A 22,217-nucleotide genomic window follows, 5' to 3' on the forward strand; every position below is an offset into this window, starting at 1 on the left:
AAATGCTGCTGATTGTGATGAGAGTGGTAACTCAGTTCTCTCCATTTTGTGTCTCTATAGATTAATTCAGTGTCTGTGTTCACCAGACTGTAGCTTGCTGTTGACTTTTGAGATACTCTGATATGCATTCAAGCTTACCAACACTGCATTTCTGAGAAGATTCACTGATGGTAGCAGCAGGATGCAGCCAAAATGCTTTCTATAGGATACCATCTATTGCACTGTCTGTTTGACTTGTGTCAACCCATTGAAAAAATGCTAACAAACAGTGTTTTCCTGAAATTTTATGAGGGATTGTTCTCCCCAAAACATCATTGGCAGAAATGAAATAGAGTAAAAACTAATGATGGCAAAACCCCTCATGCATTGAATTGAAACTTCTGTGGAGAAAATTAAGCATGTGCACAAAACTGAGAGGTCTGATAGTAATGCTAGTTAAATGGTGAAGGAAAGAACCAGCTACTATGATAAGGTATATAGGGAAAGCCAGGCTATAATAATGGAGGTAGTAGACTGTCCTTGGGAAGGAGTGGTGCTTTTAGCAAATGGAAGATAAATTGCTGGAAAAAAAAATTCAAGTCCATTTTTGTCAACGTGGACATATGTGACTAACTGCATTCCTGTGATACTTTATGTGAGTGAACACTGTTCCGTTGCAGTCTAATTTAAGTAAAGTTTAACTAAGCATAAATTTAAAACTAGAGTTAAGTTACCTGGGGCCAGAATGGCTAAATGTGTAGAAGAGATGAGGAGCATTACTTATCACATGAAGTGGGCTTATCAAAACTGTGAGGAAGTGAGGTGTGATTCCTCCTTACTCAGTGTGAATAGAATGTCAGGGGATGGAGACTTGGACCCCAGAACAGCAACTGCCTGGTTTTGTGTCCCAGAAAGAAGACGAGGGAGGCAATAACAAAGCAAGGAAGTAGTTAACATGTTGTGAGTGCTGTGAAAAGGGAGAAAAAGTGGGAAGCGGAAGTGGAAAAAATGGGGAAGGAGAAGACAGTATGTTGGCCTTTTTCCTTGTAATTCTGCATGACGATGTCTGCTTATTAAGAAAGATTTCAGTAAAAATGGTTGCACATCAAAGATACAAGACAATACACTGTCTTACTAAAAAGTACTAAGTGACATTTCTGGTAATCAGTGTTTGACCTGAACCTGGAAATGCTCTCGTGTTCGTTTGCCTGCTGTACACTTCTGCATCGATTTAAAACAGCAGCACCAGATGTAGCTTTGGTGCTGATCTTGAACAACGCTTCATAGTGAATAGCAGCTACCTAGCTGGTGGAAGCAGGAACAAGATCTTTAGAGATGATGCACCTGTGAAATGGAAGCAATTCATGTAGAATGCCATGAAGATGGTCATATAAACAGCTATGCAAGTTTTTACAATATCATGTCAAGCATTACTTAGTAGTTATTGCGTATAGCTACTCAACTGTGCAGGATTAATTAAGCCATTTAAAGGACCCTTGTCTTCCCTTTGTTTTCATTCTCTTCTTTGTATTGTAGAAGAGAATCTTCCCATTTATTCAAACACCTCAATTTCTTTGTATTTTAATTATTTTAATTCAGTGGTAGCTTTTCTTTTTTTCTGAGATCCTTAATGTAGCATGTCATATGGTGTTTAACATAAAAAAGAAAAATAAAGAGTAGGAAGAGGCACTACTGAGACTACAAGTTATAGTGGAAAGGTGTGTTTCAGTCATTGAACTTTGATGGAAAAGCTAGTATTACTTACCTTAACAGTATATTGCAAACTTCCACTTGATGTTGATATAATATTTATAATGCGGTTAGATGGTTGTAACATGCAGTGCTCAGTTGAATATTTTTGATCCTGCAATTATTGATTTACTGCAATAAGTAAAAAGATACTGTAACAGATACGATGCAGCAAGGCTCAGTCCTGCATTGCGATACCTGCATTTGTCAGCAACACCAAGTTTTTATGTATGTAGCATTAAATTTGTACTGGATTGTTTGCTTGTGAGTGTTTAGTCAATAGAGAACAAATTGTTCATGTCAAATAACCTTCAACTGTACAATAAACTAGAAATTGTTGCATGAATGCAACAATGTCTCTGAAAGCCACACTGCTCAAAATGGGGAACTGCCGAAGAGTTACTTCTGCAGAACTACTTACTGGTGGTAATATTGGCAAGCAACAGCATGTCTTCCATTGCACTGCTGCAGGCTAGCCGGGTTTTTTGTTTGGTTTTTTGGGCTTTTTTTTTCTTTCTTTCTTTCTGTATTTTAGTTATCATCATTGCATGCAGCGAAGTACTTTGGAAAGGAGAGGTGTGACAATCCAGGGGGATTTGTTGCCAATCTGAAAACAAAGGTAGCAAGTGAGAAGTCTGGTGCAATTCTCTGTCCTCAACCAAAACTAGAAAAGTGTATGCTGACCAGTAAGCTTTAGCCATTTGTCCAGGGAAATAAAATGCTTGATGCTTCCAAATGCAACTTCGGGACAAGCAAAGAATTCTTTTCTTCCGTTTTTTTCTTCAGTTTGGTCTGCTGCTGGTGAATATCTGTGTGTAAGGGCAAATCTTGTTCCTTGAAAATAAAGCAACCTGCATTTCATAAGTGAGAATTTTTTTCTGTTCAACATGCTTATTAAAAGAACCATAATCTATTCCTTTACTTCTGAGTGCCTGTTACAGAACAACTGTATTGGAGTATATTCTAAGGGGGGGTGTGTGTGTGTGTGTGTGTGAGGTTTGTTTGGGGTTTTTTTGTTTGGGTTTGTTTTGTTTTTTAAATCAAATCCTGTTTGAAGAAAACAAAGAAAAGCTTTTTGCAGTCTAAACATGTCCTGGTAGCAGACTCTTAAGATTAAAAAATTATATACTAACATAATTGTGGCTCCAATATGATGTCATAATAGATGAAAATTAGTACTCTTAGGAAATAAGCATGAAAAAAATGGGCAGCCATATATTTTTATTTTTCCATACTTCTGTCTCAAGCAGAAGATACAGGAAGAGAAAGAGGTGGAAAATAACAGAAGTATGACAGAAGTGATTTTTTTTTTTGTCTCCAAAAAGTTTATTGTATATATAGGTTTTTTTCTGATCTGGTTTTCAGATTTCAGCTATGTAGGACTGAACTCTTGATGTCATGTTTGACACTTTAAATATAAAGTAGAAAGCTTTGTGGCATTAATTTTATAAATAGACCTAGTACTCAAAAATAGTCTTATTGGTAATCAGCTTTGTCTGTCTTAGTTCTGGAATGGTCACTAAATGTTTGTGTAACCGGAAACTTTGTCATACATAAAATTCAGTCCTTTTGGGGGCTGATGTGTGAAACAGCATTTAAGTAACTAATCAGTAAGAAATGTGTGTTTGTTCCTGTGTTTTCCTGATTGAAATTGAAATTTTGCTGTGTAGTGGGTTAAAAGAAAGTTGTATGTTTTTCACTAGGGTTTCTCTTTGTGTACTCCAATAGTTTCATGGCTCTCCTGTAAATTCATGACTCCACTCTGAAATAAATTTTGCTGCCTGTCTTTTGAGTTCTTCTACCTGGTTAAGCCACATAATAGCATATACCGTACATTGGTATAATGTTAGTGTTAAACAGGGAGATCCCTGCATCTGACCTGAAGTGTCTCTGCAAAATCCATGTCATTCATTAGAAACAAAGCTAGTAATTTAATTGGCATGTCTAACTATGTCATCAGTAGTCTATTTGCCCCAATACTCTGGGGGAAAAAAAAAAAAAGTGCTATTTACAGCTAATAAATTGTTGGCCAAAGGGACTTCTTGTTTGTTTTTCAGTTTGGCATATCAATTTTAATTTAAGTTCTTCTCAGTGCCATTTCAGGATTTAAGAAATTGGGTCTTTAGGGTTTTTGTTTGTTTCTTCATGAGTTAGGACCCTAATTAGGGAATTAGATCTTCCACACTACTGCTGTTATGAAATACAGCATGTTGTGTGCTTGTTCTGATCTCGTGTAACACAAGATCCTCTTTCAGTCGGGAGTAGCTCCATGAGAGCTGACCATCTATCAGGCTTTGACTATATACTTCATTGATGTCGTTAAACATTGGTAGCTGGATTTCTGTGCGTGGAAATGGGAGCATAGGGACAGGGACTCTGGCAAGTTAATGAATACTGTCACTGCAAAATGTATGTTTTGGTTTTGGGATTGATTTGTTTTCGTCAGTTTTAAGTCAATAGCCTATGATGGTAAATACAGTTTTCTTTTTCAGCTCTGTTACAGACCTGGGGTGAGTTGGACCTAAATTCAGAGCAAGAAGTCCGCTATAAATGACAAAGGCCTAATTGAAAAATCTATGAATGAGTCCATTTCCTGCCATTGACTTCAGTGTGGTTCCAGGTGGACTTTAGCCTGTGGTTACCTGCATCTGGCAATTTGGATTTGGGTTCATGCTTTCATTTTGGAAAGTGGAGGGTCTGTATGGCCATGATACAAATCATATCCCCAGAGAAGCAAGTAATTTGGGTGAAAATTTAATCATTCATACTTACTAGAAAAAAGGTACTTCTCATGTCTTAGAAAACAAACCTTCATTTGCCTTTGCTTTTTATGCACATGCATTTCAGGAGGTTGATGTATCATGCAGCTTATTGTCCTCAAATTTATGTGCTTTGTATCACTGCAGTGTGGATAGTGGTAGTGCAGACAACCTCCTCTCCGGTGTGAGGAACAGGAAGGTCTGTCCTGAGCCACATGTATAGTACAGGTGGTAAAACCATTTTAAACTTAGTTTCTGAATCAAAAGAATGATGTTAATACACAGTTGCAGTGATGCGTGACCTGCAGTTGAGATCTTAAACCATTTGTTTTTCGAATGCCTACAGCTGGTCCTGACAGTGGCTGGAGCTCTGTTGTAGTGGAGGTTGATTATTTATTTATTACTTTTTTATACATAACTGCCAGCTGCAAAGAAGGGGAATACTGTAAATGTAAATATTTGAAGTTTAAATTGCATTTCCTGCTTGGTGACTCTGCCATCCCTCTTTCCGTTTGGGTGGGAGGAATTAAAAAGGATGAGTTTGTTGATCCCCCAGCCTAAAGCACTGAAGTTTCTGCTCTTGTGGTGTCCTCTCTTCCTTCCATCCTCAGCAGAAGCAACTCTCACCTTCAGAAGAAGTACAACTCAGTTGCTTTGCACAACAGCTTTTTCATGGGAGCAGTAGCACAGCTGCTGCTGTCTCTCTGCAAAAGAGAGATGGAAAGGGAAACAAGTAAGCAAGGAGTGCTTGAGTCTTCTTTCGGAGCAGGGGGAGGTTTACTGACGTCTGCAGTTGATTTGTTAACTTTCAGAATTAGTAATTGTAGAATTAAACAATTTTTTGGTCTGGTCTTCAAAACAGTGTTTGTAAGGTGAGCAACATCCAGATTGCTCCTTGGTTTTTTTTTTGAATGTGCGCATGTGGCTTTGGGCCTGCTGGCCGATGCAGAGCTGCCTGGCTCGACCTGGGTTAGCAACCTGCCCCTAACCACCACATACAGCTCACTTAGGCTTTAGTGCTTCTAATCGTTTACTTTCAAGAGCTGAAACTGTGAGATCAAAACCACCTCCTTAGAGCCATTCCTCAGAGGTGTGAAGCAGGCGTTGCAGCAGCAGGCTGCATGGGGGCTCTGGCCTGGGCCAGCAGGCGAGCTGCTCTTCCCCCGGGCTGGGGGAAGCAGCTTTGCTGGCATCACCCTCCCTCAGAAGTCAGTGGGGAGTGGAAATGTAGGCAAACCCTTTCCCTTTGGAAGACTTCAGCAAGAGATCAAAGGCAGCTCTTTAGCCTTGGGAAGTGTTTTTGCTACTTGGGCCTGGCTCCATGTGTGCTATTTCTTTCCTGGTTTTGATCCAGCCGCTTTCCTAGCTCATTTGAAGCTTTGCTCTCAGTGTGTCGTCTTTGCTACAGGTTGCTTTCATTTTCTGGAGAATACTCCTGTGCAGTTGGCTTTGCACTATCCAGGTAGGGGTTGCTGGCAAGAAAAACTGATGTGTTGATATTTAAGCTGATAAAAAGACAAAATGAGGATTTCAATAAAAAAGCAACATTAAAATTTCTTCAGTCCTGTACTTACATATATATGTTTTATCTGATACAGAGTTGAACAGATTAAGTTCCGTATTTTGTAACACCGTAAGCCAGCAATTGGCAAAACATACCTGTGCTTTTAAAAGGTTCTTTTGTTTGTGTCTGCTCTTGCTCTAAATCATCTAGTACTAAAAATAACTCACCCAATCTCAATAGCATTGACCATCCAGTATTTTATCACTTTAAGCTCTAGATCTGATTCCGGCTGTTCATAAGTCTAAATGTTTGATGCTGAAGTCATGTAGCCTTTGCACTATGTTTTCATTATTTACTTTTAGTAGGAAACATGTTGGGTGTCGTATGTAAACACTTCTGATGGATCAATATTTTATATATCTAGTCCGTGCTATATAGAGGCTATAACTGAAAAGAAGTGATTCAGCTTTGGACAACAGAGTTGGAACATGTCCATAAAATGCTTTTGCAGAACAGGTAGAGAATTGTGTAGAGGAACATTATTTGCTTGGTGTATTGCAGCATGGAGGTGGATTTTGTTCTAGTTCATCTGTCTCTTGTTTCTGTTTTGTATTTGAATTCTGGGGTGTGCAATGTGAAACAGTCTGGTACCTAAACCAGACCTATACTTCTTCAGGTGCAAAGAAGTTAATAGTGCACGTGAAGATGAATATTATAGGGTTGGTGGTTGTGGGGGATCTTTTATAGCATCATAAAGTGGTATTGTATGGTTTTTTTCAATAATAACCACATTGTAACAATCTTTAGGTATCTTGTGGACTTCCTACTGTTCCCTCTTTTGTACCACCAGATCAACTGCAAATGTGGTAAATACTGGAAAGTAGTGTGGTGTGTGTGTGTGCCCTTGAGGATTTTTACCTGCTGGAAATAAGGAGAGTTTTGTCTTATGATCAGTTATTTCTCCATAGGTTGTGGTCATCTTCTGACAAACTTCTCTGAGTATAGTCTGAGAAACCTTCTGGTGAACATGCAGAACTGAAGACAGGAAAGATAATGACATCTAATTTTTAGCTTATGGGTTTTTCTGTGCTTTGTTCTTCCGTAGTTGTTAGCTGAGCAGCTGTCACTTTGTTTTCTTTGACCTCAGCCTTTGAGAACTTGGTGCTTTGTTCAGCCTTCATATGCTGTTCCTGTGCCTGGTGACTAAATTCCTAGTGTTTTGGAAAGAAGCACCAACAGAAATAATTCTGGCACTGTTTGGTTTTGGGTTTGTTTTTTTTTTTTTCATTTCTTCCTTTATTGTATATACAAAATTGTGGTTTTCTTTGGGAGATTGATTGCTTTCTACGGAATTCCCTGCCACATGCACCTCTAGTGCTGTGAAGACATCTATTACAATTTGGTGCCACAGTCTAAGAAAAACATATCCTCCCTTGTTGCTTAAAAGACTGACTAGTTGTCCTGATGTATCATGGGGCAACAGCTGAGCTAATGAATAAAGAAATTTTAAAAAGGATAAGCCCCAAACCTCAAAGTTGCAGAAGGGGATGCCTTAACTGTTAGTGATGTACCTTATCTTCTGTCTTATTTTTAGTTGCTCTTCTACAACGGGTAGCAGAATTGGAAAAGGTCAATGCGGAATTTCTGCGCACAAAGCAGCAACTTGAGCAAGAATTTAACCAAAAGAGAGCAAAATTTAAGGAGTTATACTTGGCTAAGGAAGGTAAGTTCTCAATTCTCTGAATTATTCAAAAGTTTAATTAAACTTGAGCCTCAAATAATACCTGTATGAAGAATAACAATTGTAATGTCAACTACTACTCCCCATTTGCCTGCACACACCACATACTTCGTGTTTGGGGGTTTTTTTTGGGGTGGTGGTGCTGTTTATTGTTTTCTTTTTTTTAAAAAAGAAGTTGGTTAAGGACAATTAGGATTTAAGGGATTTTTCTTCCAGTACTGGGATAGTTGACTGCATATCCAGCATGACTGTTACTTCTGATTTGCCAAAAATGAAAACGTGGCAGTAGTCTTTTAAACAGATACATAATAAGAACATAAGAGACAAGGAGAGAGTAAAATTCAATAGGTGGCTATTTAGCTTCCTAGAATGAATTTTTAGAATTAATTTAAAGATTTGCCTGCATGGATAGGAATCAGCAGAGCAACTTGATGTACATGCAGAAACCAGCACTGAGTTTTAATACTAACATTCTGAAGTCATGGTGTGCTCGTTCTCTCTGAACAGCAGCTGATCTGGTAAGTGGAAAGACATAGTCGAGATGGTGTGTTGTTTGTACTTTGTGGCTAGCTTTTTTATGTAGTATTAATTTGCCTTAAATTTCCATCTGAGGTAGAATGTAAGCAGACAAACATTATAAAAGTTTTAATACCAGCCAAAGGTATCTATTTCAGTAACACTCTATGGGAAAATTTGAACCATATGAGCTCAAATATCTGATGAAGAATTGGAGAGTAGAGATAGCTGCTGTTCTGAGAGCCAAACTGATTTATTTCTAATCCTGATGATTTTTCTGTCCTTAACATATGAAAGCAAAGCCAAAAAGTAGTGCATTAAGACTGCAGCTGCTTGTATAAGCTTATGAGAGCAGAAATACAACAGGCATAATGAAGATCAGATCATACAAAAGGCCTATTTCTTTGTGTTTCTAGCAGCTGGATGAAGGGAAATTTAAGATACAAGACACTGCTGATGAGATCAGCAATAATTCTCTCTTCCCCCCCCGCCCTTGCCCCCAACCAGTCGGCCAATAGCGGGGGGGGGGGGGGGGGGCGGGGAAGTGACGAGTGGAAAAAAAAATAATCCAACTTTCACATGTACTAAAGTGAAAGGATACCAGAGGAGAATTTACAAGCAATTACTCCCCACCCTCCCCCACCCCCCCCAGACCTTTTTTCCCCTCCATGTCCTTGAAGACCATTTCCTAAATGGGGACTGTGGCTGCCCACCCTTGATACTGTCAGTTGAGAACTAAGTAATATAAATGCTACAAGATCTTGGGTTTTTTTACACAAGGATTAATGCCCTTTACCCGATTAGCTTAGGGTTCCGTATTTCCCATCAAGGGGTAAGGTATTGGGCACCAGGATTGATTAAGCATTTTGGTACAGAGGGAAATAAATGGAGATAGCTTGCTGTTGTTTGTACGTTGGCCAGATGTTTCTGCTAAAAGTGATTGCCATTGAAATAGGCTGTGTGGGCATAAAACTATATTTTGTATTAGTGCTTTTGGACTGCATCGTGTAAGATATATCTTCCAGAGCTCTTTGCTTCAGATTAATTTCACATTATCCTCGTGAGTTTTCAGTTAATTTAATTTCTGTTTATAGTTGCAACAGTTAGGGAAGTAGTGGATGTTCCACTGAACATATCCCTTTTTTTAGTGGAAACTTAGCTTTAGCAAAATCATGGTAAAGAGCAAATTAGGCTGCATAGTTTTCTTATGTGGGCTCGAGGTAGTGGTCACGGAGTGTTTCTGTTCAAGAAATACAAAGTGTTCTATCCAAATTCAGGACCACGTTGGTGCCAAAAATGGGGAAAGAACTCTCTTCATGTCTGGTTTTATCTTTTCCAGATTCATTACCAGAATGAGTTAAATAATAATGAACTAATTAAAAGCACAGTTCATTTTCATTGGGTATATTGATTCGTAGGTTATATCTACAGTGTCTGCTTTGTGGCTGCGTCCATGAGAAGGTACTTTTTAATAAAAGGCAAGGGCAAGCAAAGTCAAGAAAGACTAAAGACGCCTGCTAACCTTTGTTCAGTTGTTATGGTTTGATGCTTTAATATCAGTGCTTCCTTCACCCCCTTGTTAGAGCACTGTTCTTTGCCATAGCAACTATTTGTACTCTTCAGACTGAATTTATTAATCAAGGTAAATGTAAATAATACTTCTTTTCAGAGGATCTGAAAAGACAAAATGCAGTGCTGCAAGCAGCCCAAGATGATCTGGGACAATTGCGGACCCAGCTGATGGAAGCTCATGCTGAAATGGAGAACATCAAAGCTATAGCTACAGTATCTGAGAACACAAAGCAGGAAGCTATTGATGAGGTGAAGAGACAGTGGCAAGAAGAAGTAGCTTCACTACAAGCTATTATGAAAGGTAACAACCAGGCAAGCTGCTGTCGCTAAGATCAGACACCTCTTCAGTATGCGTTAGCGGTTTGTGCCTGCTCTTGCACGGAATATGGGTAGTTGCTTTTCATGGCTTGGCAAAACTGGGCTACAGAAGTGACGGATGAAGCGTAGTTCCCAAGTTTGTGAAAAGGAGCTTGGTGGCTCTTTTCTGTTAATATGAGGATAGAATTTAGAAGGAATCGTGGCAATGGGAACTCCCACATAATATGCAAAACATTTTTGAGGGACTGTGAATGTGATACTTCATCCTTCCACGAACATAAGTACAATGCATGTAATTTGACAAGTCTGAAAACAGCTTTAGGCTGACAGCATGATTCTCTTCTCTCCTTCAGTGTAAACATAGTTCTGCTGTCAGACGGTTAAGTGTCCCTCCAGTACTATCACATGGACTTTTCTTCAGGCTAGTGACTGAATATGCTGCTCTGTATCAGTTGTGGGTCATTGTTTTTTCTTGATTGTTCTGAGCTATTGTTTGTTATGTTTGTGTTGCACAGCTGTTGACGTTTCTGAGACAAACTATGTGCAGGGAACAAAATGCGGGATGTAAACTGGGGACAGACTGTTGCCATAACTGGCTGTTTTCTTAAAGGTTTACAAGCAGGATCACAATATCCTGAGCCAACAGCCTGTTGGCTGTAGGCAGTTCTTCCATCACCTGATTATGCTTTCCCCCCAGAGAACACGAATCTTCATGTATATTGAGTACACAAATTTCTGTTTGTTTATGATCTACAGAGATACATGAACCTAGATCAAGGCTCAGTTGTGCCAGCTGCTGTAGGTAATGTAAACAAAGACAGACCCTTACCTGAAGGGATATTATTAATAATAAGGTAAATGAAAGCTTTTTGGAGCTTTGCATTTTGGAGTAAATAAGTAGGGTTTTGGTAGTTTGTTTGGATGATGTGCTTGGAGGCACAAAATGTGCTGCTAAATAGGATGTTAGACATGTATGTTGTTTTGAAATTAGGAGTTACACAGTTTTGAAGGCTTGTTTGTTTGTTTTCTAGTGATGATGCAAATTGAGATGCAGTTCCTTTGAATCTTTTGCTTGTGTAGTTGGGCTTTGGGGCAAGAGTTAAAGGGCAGAGAGAGGAAGGGAGAGTTCACTGTTGTCCTAGTTTTGATCAATTATGATGAATCACTGACTGGTTGGAGATGGAGTTCCTAAAGCTCTGGTTTTTAACTTACATTGAAAATAAGTTTTGAAAATACTGTTTTATAGAGACTGTTCGTGACTATGAGCTCCAGTATCATCACAGGTTGGAGCAAGAGCGAGCTCAGTGGAATCAATATCGAGAAAATGTGGAACGGGAGATAGCAGAGTTAAGGCGGCGACTGTCTGAAGGTCAAGAGGAAGAAAACCTAGAAAATGAAATGAAAAAGGTATGTTGAAATCAAGCTCTTCAATTTCTGTTTCAAGATACACTTGTGTTGTTATGCATGAGTTCATTTCTGTGCCCTGCTGTAATTCCTCAGAAATACACATAGCCTCGTTCTGCCAACTTTCAGCTCTTTGTTCATGGAAGTCATCATGACCTAATCCTGCATTTGAATCCATAAAGGTGTTGTATCTGATTATGTGGATTCAGTAAGAAGATTGCACCTGAGAAGATGGTAAGATTTGGCCTTCAACTTGTAAAAGCAGGAGGCCCTGTAAAGTCTCTTGTTGTAATGTCAAATGAACTCAAGTAAAGCCCCCTTTAGGTTTTTCTGGATTGACTGTGGATTTATAAAATTTCCATCACACTTCTGCACCTTTATTCCTTTTCTCCAATTTTACAAACTTATTTTGAGGTTTGTAATGGGCACTATATCTAAAATGTCTTTTGTCTTTCTTTAAGGTAAGCCGTGTTTGTGCAACACAGTACTACTGGCTTCCTAGGAAATACAGAACCTTGCTGTCATAAAACAACAGGCTCTAGATGCTGAAAGATAGTTGCCCTGGAGTTTGGAAAGATTTTATTGTTGTTGTTCAAAGATCTGTGACTTAAAAGAGTTCATAGAAGTAGATTGAGTGCCTTATGTTGAGTTTGGATTTTTTTCTTTTTTCGGTTGAGTTTGAAGATTTGGTATATTTCTCTTTCAGGCAGGAAGGAAATTGAACCAGTCAAAATAGATCAATGTTTTGAGATCTTTGTTTATCATATTATAAAAACTTGCATTTAAGTGATTTTGTCTTCTCAGCAGGCTTACTGTAGTCTTCAAGGTATTCTAAGACAATTTTAATGTAATAAATGGTCCTGTATTCAATACAGGAATAGACTTAACATCTGATAATCTGCCACACCACTGCATTTCCTTGTTTATGCCTGCTCTCAGCAGAAGAAACGCAGTATTGAATGTCACAAACATTCCACATAATAAGTATTTTACCTATTTTTACTATGTTGTAACAAGCAATCAGTACTAGTGTTCCAAAATGGAATTCCTTTTCTGAGACTTATAAAGAGATTCTTGAACATTGCTAGTTGTAGTTGCAGAATTACTGTTTGGTATTCAGTGAGACTGCTCTTTTTGTAGTCCTGATTTATAAAGGTGGAAGTCAGGGTAAAGCCTGTTTGCAATGTTCTGTGACTACAGAATTACTGCCACTGGAATTTTAAGACATCAGCTGTTTTTAAGAGAAGATTTTAGCCCTATTTAAGAGAAGAAGCTTTGGTTGAAGCTAGAAGCTTTGTCTGAAGCTAGAAGGAAGGTTCGAAACTGGATCAGTGTGGTGAGTCTTGTAGAAACAACCTGGAAGATGCAGAGTTCATAGTGTAAAAGTCCTGGCAGTGCATTACCAACAAATTGCCAGTAAGAATTTTCAGAAAACAATCTCTCTTGACTGAGAGAATCTTTCCAATAACTAAAATCTCAGGACTTTTTTTTGATCTGAATGTACTAATCATGTAATAGTTGGAGTTACAAGTTGCTCAGATGACAGAGTGGCTCACCTAAACTTAGTGGCTTTACTACATGCCAGTTAGCATTTAAGTTTAGTATAGCAGATAAATAACATTTTCAACTATATTCCTTTAAAAAGCAAATAAATATCTGTTGTAATACTAAAGGAAAAAGTGATTGATTTATTAATCTGTGATTAATATGAGCTTGGAAAGCTTTATAGGCCTGTAAAGCAGAGGAATGTGTACTTTATGTAATATGAGGGGGGAGGGGTAAATCTGGTCTTCAGAGTGCAGCTTGAAATAATTATTTAAACTGCTTTGCATGGGTTTTTTAATCTTCTTCATCATTAAACCTGTGAGGTTTTTCCTCAAGGAGACGAATAAGAATTAGATCAAAATTAGAAGAAGGACATTCATTTCACGTAAAAACAAACAAGCAAATCCCAAGCCCACAAAAAGCTGTGTTTGGCTAGGAAAATAATGAATATTTATAAATCAGCAGTCAGTACAAAAGGAGGAATTTTCTTGATCGCTTGGGGTATGCTCTTTGAAAACTTGTGATCAATTCTTCATGCAAAATGGTATTTCCAGCCAACAATGTTGTATTCATCCTCCATCTTTATATGCTCCATTATAAGGATGGATTTATTTTATTTTTAGGCATAAACTTGGAAAGAGTTTTTCTAAAATATCTTTCTCTTCTAGCCAAAAAAATAAAAAATCTCAAAGGATTAAAAAAAGTAGGTAAAAAAAAAAAAGTACTTTGCTCTCTGTGGTCACTGGGCTGTAAGTAGGTGCTGTACCAGCATATATCACATTTCTTAAAACTAGCAGAAAACCATACCATTGTTTAGTATTCTCAATGAGGGATGAGGTGAGAAGAATGGACAGAGCAGAGACAAAATTACAAGCCATATGTTTCAGTTCAGGACACTAACCTTCTTGGAACTCTTGGCTGGATAATATCTCAGTTCAGTTGTGTTCAGTTTGGCTATAGAATCGGTTGTAAACAACAAAGAAAATCCATGAAACTTAATACTGTGGCCACATAATTGCTAACGATTATGCTTGTTGTCTGCATACTTTTTCCCCTGAAAGAGATGAAGGGTAGATAACAAATGTTGCTCCAACTTCTGTGAATATCTCTTTGAATTTAAAGTTTGTTTATTTGTTTGAGTGTACAGTTTTGGAAGCCTGAGAGCACACATACCAGTGTGCATGTTATTTATCCTGGTTCGGGAGCACTAGAGTGAGTGGGTAATGGTTTGACAAGCATACTGTTTTGACCTGTATTTACTAGATTGTGACTGCTTTGCTGGAGATATCCAACTCTAGTCTGCAAACTTGGCGTTTGGCATTCTTGAGCATCGTCTTTTCAGAAAGAGCCTGTCTGGTGGAACACATGCACTTGTCTGGAAGCAGCTGGTTTGCTTTTCCATGTAAATATGTTTAGAGTTGCAAATTGTCAAATCTCTATAGAAAGCTTGCGTGTTCTGTGGTTTGGGCTGTGGTTTGTTTCGTTTTGTTTGGTTTTTTTTTTTTAAATCATAAAGTAACGATTTCTAAGAAATTTGTGCTGAAAACTTTGTGTGTATTCTACAAATCTCCCTTCTTGGCTCAAAAAAGGTAAATACCTTGCTCTAATGATAAGCATGCTTACCTAGTGATTCATCTTTCAGAAAATGTATTATGTGATTTATAAAAATATCTCTATCTTCCTGTTGTTTTGTAATACCAAATAGTTTTTTGGGTTTTTTGTTATCACAGACACCAAAAGTAACCCAGCCATAGCAGCATGTGCTTCCATGCAAGTTCTCTGCTCGGTAATGACTGGGTTCCCTGTGGACAGTGACTTTGTGGGGATGAGTCTTGCACACTGGCAAAATTTGGCTAGTCCTTTTTATTCAGACCTCATTTTCCATTCAGGAAATGATCTGGTTTTCTGTTGGAGCTGTGATGAATATAAAGACTCTTCTTAGCATAGTTGTGTCAAACTCTGAGTAGCGGAAGTCTGCAGAACAGGTATTTTGCATATAGAGAGAGCAAGATAGGACAAACCTCCTGTTACGAAGTGTGCTTATTAGTCAGAAGAGGGGAAATTGGAAGGGGAGGGTAATCTGATTTCTGTGACAGAGTTGGCCATAAAATCTGATATACAGTAAGCTGCTTTCATTGGTAATGATAAAGAACAGTGAACTTAGACTTAGATGAACTTTAAATGGTTTACTCCTACTCTAAAGAGAGATTCTCAAATTGTGTCTGTGTGTTTTCTGCTTGTCTCATTTTTAAGGAACAAATTCAGGTGCAGTACATGCCTGAGACTTCTTCAGCCAGGATTTTGTTCTTCTGAAAATGTTGGTTGGAGTAACAGTAAGGACATTCAGGATTGCTGTAGCTTGCTGTCAGGCTAGCAATGCAATGTTTTGTGTGTTGACTTGGACCCATTTTTAGCATGTTCTCCCTCTGGAGTCATCTTCATGCTGTGGTCTGCAGATCCCTTGCAGAGTGCTCTTCAGCCGCTGTGCTGGGGGGAAGCAGGTTTGCTGGGGCTTGGCTGCTTTGTTTTTGATTAGGTGATGAACAAGCTGATAATGTGTAAAACCTTGGTCTTTGACAGTTAATTTAGTTTGGCAAAAAGTTAGAAGGAAATAAATGTTTTGATGATCACACCTCTGGAAGAGTCTGAATAAAGCCTTTTAATGCAGGAAATGTGATACTGTGGCACCTCTTGCCACTTGACAGTATGTTAATGTAGCATTTTTCGACAGGATAGATACTCTCATTTTATTCAAAGTTTGAGTGGGAACTTTAACCTCAATTTGGGAGTCTCTTAATAAAATGAGAATTTGGGAATCTCAGTAATTATACTTTACCTTCAAAAGAAGACTCAGTGACTAGCACTCATTTTGTTAGCAGATATAGGCTATTCTGAGTGTTTAGCTCAGTATCACACTGACATTTAATGTGGATCCTTCCTCCCTCAATCTCCCCCCCCTCCTTTTTTTTTTTTAAATGACATATTTGCAATAATTTGTGTCAAACTTCAGCTCCATTTACCAAGCAGTAAAAGCTAGAGTAATTTTTCTGTCATGTGGAATTTGATACAGTTTTGTCTTTCCAGTTGTTTGCTGTTAAACAGTCTGATTTTGCTTTTGGGGAACTTTCTGACTGTTTCTCTGAACTTGACTGGCTCCAGCATGGACGTATTTGTTGCTCTATATTCAGTGTTGAACTGTGTGAAATCAGGCTGGCGATGAAATGTTCCTGCAGTTATCCTGAATAATTAGGAAAAAGCTTATTCAACAGTCCTAAAAATGTTGGGCTATCTTTAGTTCATATGAGCTGGCTATAGGTAACATTAAATGAATAGAACTGATACAATAAATGAAACATAAAGCAGTCTTTGAAGTTGAACTGCTCCCATCTGTTCAAAAAATGTGACTGATGAGTTGCTGGCTGCAAGTGACGGGATATGTATGTACATGTGACACTGTCACATGTCCGTGGTATTGAATTCTCTGTGTCATGTGATGTCTCTTGCTTTCCTCATGGATTTTATTTGTACTTTTTGGACAAGCAAACTAGCAGTGACAAAATATAGCCGAAGGGAGTGAAACGTGAAGAAATTTAATTTTGTTTTGTCTATAGAGTTGTCTTCAAAACTTTTCAGAGGCCGAAGGCCTCGTAACATTTGGATAATTGACAGGTATTGCAATATTATTTTGTCTATTAAGTTTAGAAAACCTCAATGGTTAAAAATAGTCTATTTTTCTTCCTGAAAGTCTTGCTCAGAATGCAGTTGTCAATAAGCTTACCAGAAACTGAAAGTCAAATGAGTACCCTCTAAGACCTGTGTTCTAGTCTAGATTTAAAACAAGACATGAATGTTATCTTTTAGCAGCTGTCTTTGCTGATCAGGTTAGGAAGTGTCATCTTTTGAAATTTCAGCTTTGGGACGTAGTTCTCTGCCTTCCCTCCTCTGCTGAATTCCTTCAGTAGAAGATAGAGAACAATTGAGCATTCTGAACGTTCATGCATAAAAACAACACAAATTTAGGTTGCTTAAATTCTTTGTGGCTTGAAGAATTTTACTGCAGTGAATATTTGAGTGTTCTGCTTGCTGTTGTGGAGTCCATGGGAGCTGCTACTTTCACTTGGAAAGCGTTTAGTGCATCCGTGGAGGAAAGCCACAGCATTTAAGAAATGGGGATGTCAAGGCCACCCTTTGACGTGCAATTCTGAATTTGAACACTGGATGCTATTTCTCATTTTACTTCTCACTATTTTTACCTGGCTCTTTTTTCTCCTTGTATCAGTCTTCTCATTCTGCTGTCCTGCTTTGATCTTTCCAGAACTACTTTTTGAAAAAATCATGGGGTTTTTGATAAACTGGCTGTATGTAGTTTTGAGATATTTAGTACAGGAACACCAAAAATTAATGCTACATCAGTAGTAATTTAAATTCATGCAGTTCTTGTGTTACACTTTTTTTAATGTGTGCTATGTGGCAGCAAGTTGCAACACAGGACTTTAATAACAGAAAAGTGTACATATTTTGGAATGCCTGATCCGTAAATTTTCTCCCAAGTATTGAGAGTGATGGATTTGCTAACATTCTCTTTAAAAGCAGATATTCATGGCCTAATTCACGCATGTATTTAAAATTTAGCTGCCTTCCGTGAATGGAGTAATATCGGCCTGTTGTCATTGAGATGACGGCTGAACTAAATAAATAGCAGTAAGATGAGTATCGGAAGTGCAAGTTTAGTTAGCTATTTTTATTTACTTAGAGATTTTCTCCAAATGTCTACAATAATGGAAACTGTTGTGGCAAAAACTACGATAATGTGTTATTCATAATTTATTGCATTAACTTCAGGCCCAGGAAGATGCTGAGAAGCTCCGTTCAGTTGTGATGCCTATGGAGAAAGAGATTGCAGCACTAAAGGAGAAATTGACAGGAGCAGAAGAAAAAATAAAAGAGTTAGAAGCATCAAAGGTGAGGTGGAGTTGTAACTATATTCTAATTTATATCTTGCATCATGCTAGTTTGATGCGGATAAGTAAAGTCAAATTTTGTAAGAGAGAAAAAGGTGTATTGTGAAACTCTTCATGCACAATGCTTCTTTTCTCCTATAGCTCAAGTAACTTATTTGGCCTGTATATGTTTTCCTGTCTTTCTGTTTTGAGGGTTGGGTTACGTGTGTGTCTGTCATCTGTGCTTAGCTTAAATTGCATGGCTGCAGCTCTGTTAGAAATGAAGAAGAAAAACCTGCAGAAAAATAGCTGCTTTGCACTGCTCTGGCAGCCTGGCCTTTAGATTAATGTCATGGCTTGCAGCTACAGAAAGATTTGCATTTGGTGGAAATCTTTTAATCTGTTTCCATCCAGTATTTGCTATATTTCATTTTCTAATCCTGTGCATAAAACTGAGGCAATATCACCAGAATTTTTATATCTTAAACTTTAAGCAAACCTCAGATTCATAGAAAGGGATACTAGCCATTACTTCTGAGAAATCAATATAAGTGACTTACCCAGCATTCCTGTATCCTTCAGATATGTCGGAACCCCTGCTGAACTTTCTCACCAGCTGTGAAGGGTAAATAATATCTACATCACAACATAAGATAGTTGCATTTAATGTAGTGTTTTATACAGAGATGAAGATGTCTTCTGTAAAAAAAAAAAAAAAAAAAAAATTTCTATCTTGAAAGTCAAATAGGCTGAAGTTGCAAAATAACTTATGATTTGGATGTTTTTAAGACATACAAATGAATACCTTCCTTGTCTTCTGGATCACTTGCATTTTCATTTAAATAGATGTTCAACACTTGCTGGAATTCTTTCTCTCTCTCTCCACCCCCCCCCCCTCTTTAGTCCAACTTGGAGGTCTGTCTGAGATTTGGGAGAACAGTGTAATTCACTTAACAATTTTACTCCTCAATTGAGAGTCCATGCTTGAGTGTTTTCCTTCTTCATAGATTCAAGTCACCTTTTTAGCCTACTGGGAAAGAATTGCTATTTTGTTTCTAGCAAGGAGATGTTTAAGCACAAACTTAGGAAGTTGTTGAAGTACTTTAATCTACAGCACTATAAATATGCAAGGTATTATTTACATGATTTATATTACTAGACTGGTATTAGGACTGACTCATGCAGAATGAGCGATACATTTGACTTTTAAGTTGGTCATGATGAAATCCCTCAGATCTGCTTGAGGCATGTAATTTCTTTTTCAGTGTCAAGTATTTAGCTGGATTAGAGAAACAATGCATTTTGGGGGTGTTTTGGTTGGTTGGTTGGTTGTTGTTTTTTTCCCCCTGTTCCATCCTTCCCAAGGGTTATTCTCTGGGAGTCAGATTTCTCCATTTCAATGGCTAAAAGACTTGCCAACAGAAGACTTGGTATTCTAGGGCAGAAGAAGCTGTCCCCCCCCCCCCCATCAATGACAAGTTAAAGCCGAAGGGCTATCTTGAACTCTGAGTTGATGTCTGTGGCTCATGTACTGTCTTGAGGAGCATGAAGAATAGCTCTGTGGAGCCAGTCAGGAATTGCCTGAAAGCTTTCGTTTCCTTTAAAATAAAAACTCTTCTGATTCCTAACTCAGCAAACCATAAAACTGAATAGGGCCATAAGAAGTCTTTCAGCCCGTTCCCTGCTCCAGGATGGGATCCGTTTGTACGTGCATCATGTTTGACAGATGTTTATGTAACTGTATCTTAAAAGATTCTCACTGGAGATTCTGCAATCTCTGCAGGATGTTTGTTCCAGTTCTTTGTTAGCTTTGCTATTTAAAAAGAAAAAAAGAAGAAAAAAATCCTAATATACTTCTTCAGTCTTTCTTACTGTAATTGCTTTTCATCCCCATCCTCCATGGACAGATTTTCCTTTCATTTTGCAGCAGCCTTTCATGGGTTTGAATGTTTTTCTTCTTGTCTGTCCCCAAGTTTTCTTTTCCTTTTTCTTAGGCTTACCATCCCTGGTTTAGTTCAAGCTTGCCTCATAGTTGTGTTTTCTGACTACTATTATTACCATGCTTTGAACCGTCTCCTCATCGTCTTTGGAGTAGGAGACCCAAAACCAAACACAGAACTTAATTGTTGGATTATCAATGCTAATTAAAGGATTGCTTCATTGTTTGCTCTTCTTAGCCTCTACCGCCTCTGTGCTCAGTGCTGCTGCTGTTGTGATCTAACTGTGGGAACTCTATAAATATACTGGTATGTTTGACTTAGCAGAATTTTAATGAGTAATTTATTCAGAAATAAACACAAATACTACTTGCACACTGGTATTTGAGTATTTGTGATTTCTGGAAATAAACTTGTCTTCAGCACCTGTGTTACTCAAATAGGTGACACTATAACTTCCAAGAAAGAGGAAATGCCTGACAGTGTTCCTCCACTGAGATGGTGGATTTCCTTCTTTTTATTCAGGTTAAAGAACTGAACCATTATTTGGAAGCCGAGAAGTCATGCAGGACAGACTTAGAGATGTATGTGGCTGTTCTCAACACACAAAAATCAGTCCTGCAAGAAGATGCAGAGAAGTTGCGGAAAGAACTGCATGAAGGTAACTGTCTAATAATAATCCTTTTGACTCTTTCACACTAAACGTGCAAAAACCAACACAGCTGTTACTCCTTTTTGGATTTCATATTTGAATTGGATTTAAAGAAACTGGGGGGAGACAGGGGGAAAGCAGTGCTTCTATATGTGAAAGCCCTTGAAATGTTTACAGAAGAGTTGAATGTGGGGTTCTTTCATGATGGAGGAAAACAACAGAGCCATTTGTTTTTCTTGAGGGATGCTATTGAAATTCTGCTAAGTTCTTATAGTATTGCAAGATTCCTTCTTATTAAAGTGATTTTACTGGTGTCTTTTATTTGTGTACAATTATGAGCATTATTTCTGTGATGTATTGATATGTCTCCCTGAGGTATGTCAATTCTGAATGCCTAGTGGTGGAATGGATGTGTAAATGTACCTGCATGCCAGTACAGTGCAGAATCACTGTAGAGGAATGAAAAATGGCACCATCTGTTAAAATAAATAGGGAAGTAGAAGACAGTCTTTTGAAACCAGCACTAAAAAAAATAAACTATTAGAATTCATGAATGAAGTTAAGGCATCAGTCTTCTAATTGGGAAATCTTAAACTGTCAGTAATACATGCCTAATTACAAGCCCAGTTTGGGGATTAAAAAATGTCTTATTTCATCCTAAATAGTTGTTGAACAAAGCCTGACTGGTTTTGATTGGAACAATAATTACTTTTATTTGTGAAAATGCATCTCTTTGGAAAAGAGGTTAAAAAAATTCTGATTTGGAACAACTCACTCTATTTTTGAATAGTCTGCCATCTCTTAGAGCAAGAGCGACAACAGCACAACCAGTTGAAACACACATGGCAAAAAGCCAATGACCAGTTCTTGGAGTCTCAACGTTTGCTGATGAGGGACATGCAACGTATGGAAATTGTTCTGACCTCCGAGCAGCTCCGACAAGTCGAAGAACTGAAAAAAAAGGATCAGGTTACTTGCTGCTTTTCTTCTTTTTTTTTTTTTTTTTTTTTTTTTTTTTGGGGGGGTGGTGGTGTTTTTTGTTAAATACTGTAGATTTAACGTGGTATAACAGGTATGGAAATCACATGTTGGAGACAAGTTAAAGTGTGTTAATATTTCAAAAAATAATAGCTGACAGTTTTAATAGAAATTCTCCATTTGCACGACAGACAACAGTTATAACAGAAACTCTCCATTTGTGCAAATATTTTAATATTAATGGAAATACAGTAACTTTAAAAGTAATGTTGCCAATATTGTTAGATTAAAAGGTAATAATATCCAGAAGTTAATCTTGGAGGAAGAAAGAGTCATCTATGATGCAAAACATCGAGGTTAAGGATGTTAGGGTAGCAAGTTTCACTTCTTTCTAGGTTTTTCCAGTACAGTACCTAGCTCAGGTATAAATTAAGAGCTTCATTTTAAATTAGCTTATGCAAGTGATTGTGTACATGCTTTATGACTTAGTGTTCTATGATGTCTTTCAATTTTTCTTTCCATATGTTATATTCTATTGTTTAGAGTGATCAAGACACTTGTTTTCACATAATGTTTTAATATTCATGCTTGTATAATTGCTGTTAATGGGGCCAATAGTGATG

General features: G+C 37.9%; 1 protein-coding gene across 1 annotated transcript in view; it reads left to right on the forward strand.

Annotated features, from left to right (window-relative positions):
* RABEP1 (rabaptin, RAB GTPase binding effector protein 1) overlaps nucleotides 1-22,217 on the forward strand; it is a 51,680-nt gene that overhangs the window by 13,440 nt on the left and 16,023 nt on the right. The window contains exons 2-7 of the mRNA XM_075719431.1: nucleotides 7,586-7,714; nucleotides 9,918-10,121; nucleotides 11,385-11,545; nucleotides 17,930-18,049; nucleotides 20,490-20,625; nucleotides 21,407-21,585. Coding sequence (XP_075575546.1) covers nucleotides 9,989-10,121; nucleotides 11,385-11,545; nucleotides 17,930-18,049; nucleotides 20,490-20,625; nucleotides 21,407-21,585 — 729 coding nt within the window. The 5' untranslated portion in view covers nucleotides 7,586-7,714; nucleotides 9,918-9,988. The remainder of the gene's footprint in view (nucleotides 1-7,585; nucleotides 7,715-9,917; nucleotides 10,122-11,384; nucleotides 11,546-17,929; nucleotides 18,050-20,489; nucleotides 20,626-21,406; nucleotides 21,586-22,217) is intronic.

Source organism: Pelecanus crispus, chromosome 12 (assembly GCF_030463565.1).
Source record: "Pelecanus crispus isolate bPelCri1 chromosome 12, bPelCri1.pri, whole genome shotgun sequence".
In the NCBI taxonomy this organism is placed as follows: Eukaryota; Metazoa; Chordata; class Aves; order Pelecaniformes; family Pelecanidae; genus Pelecanus; species Pelecanus crispus.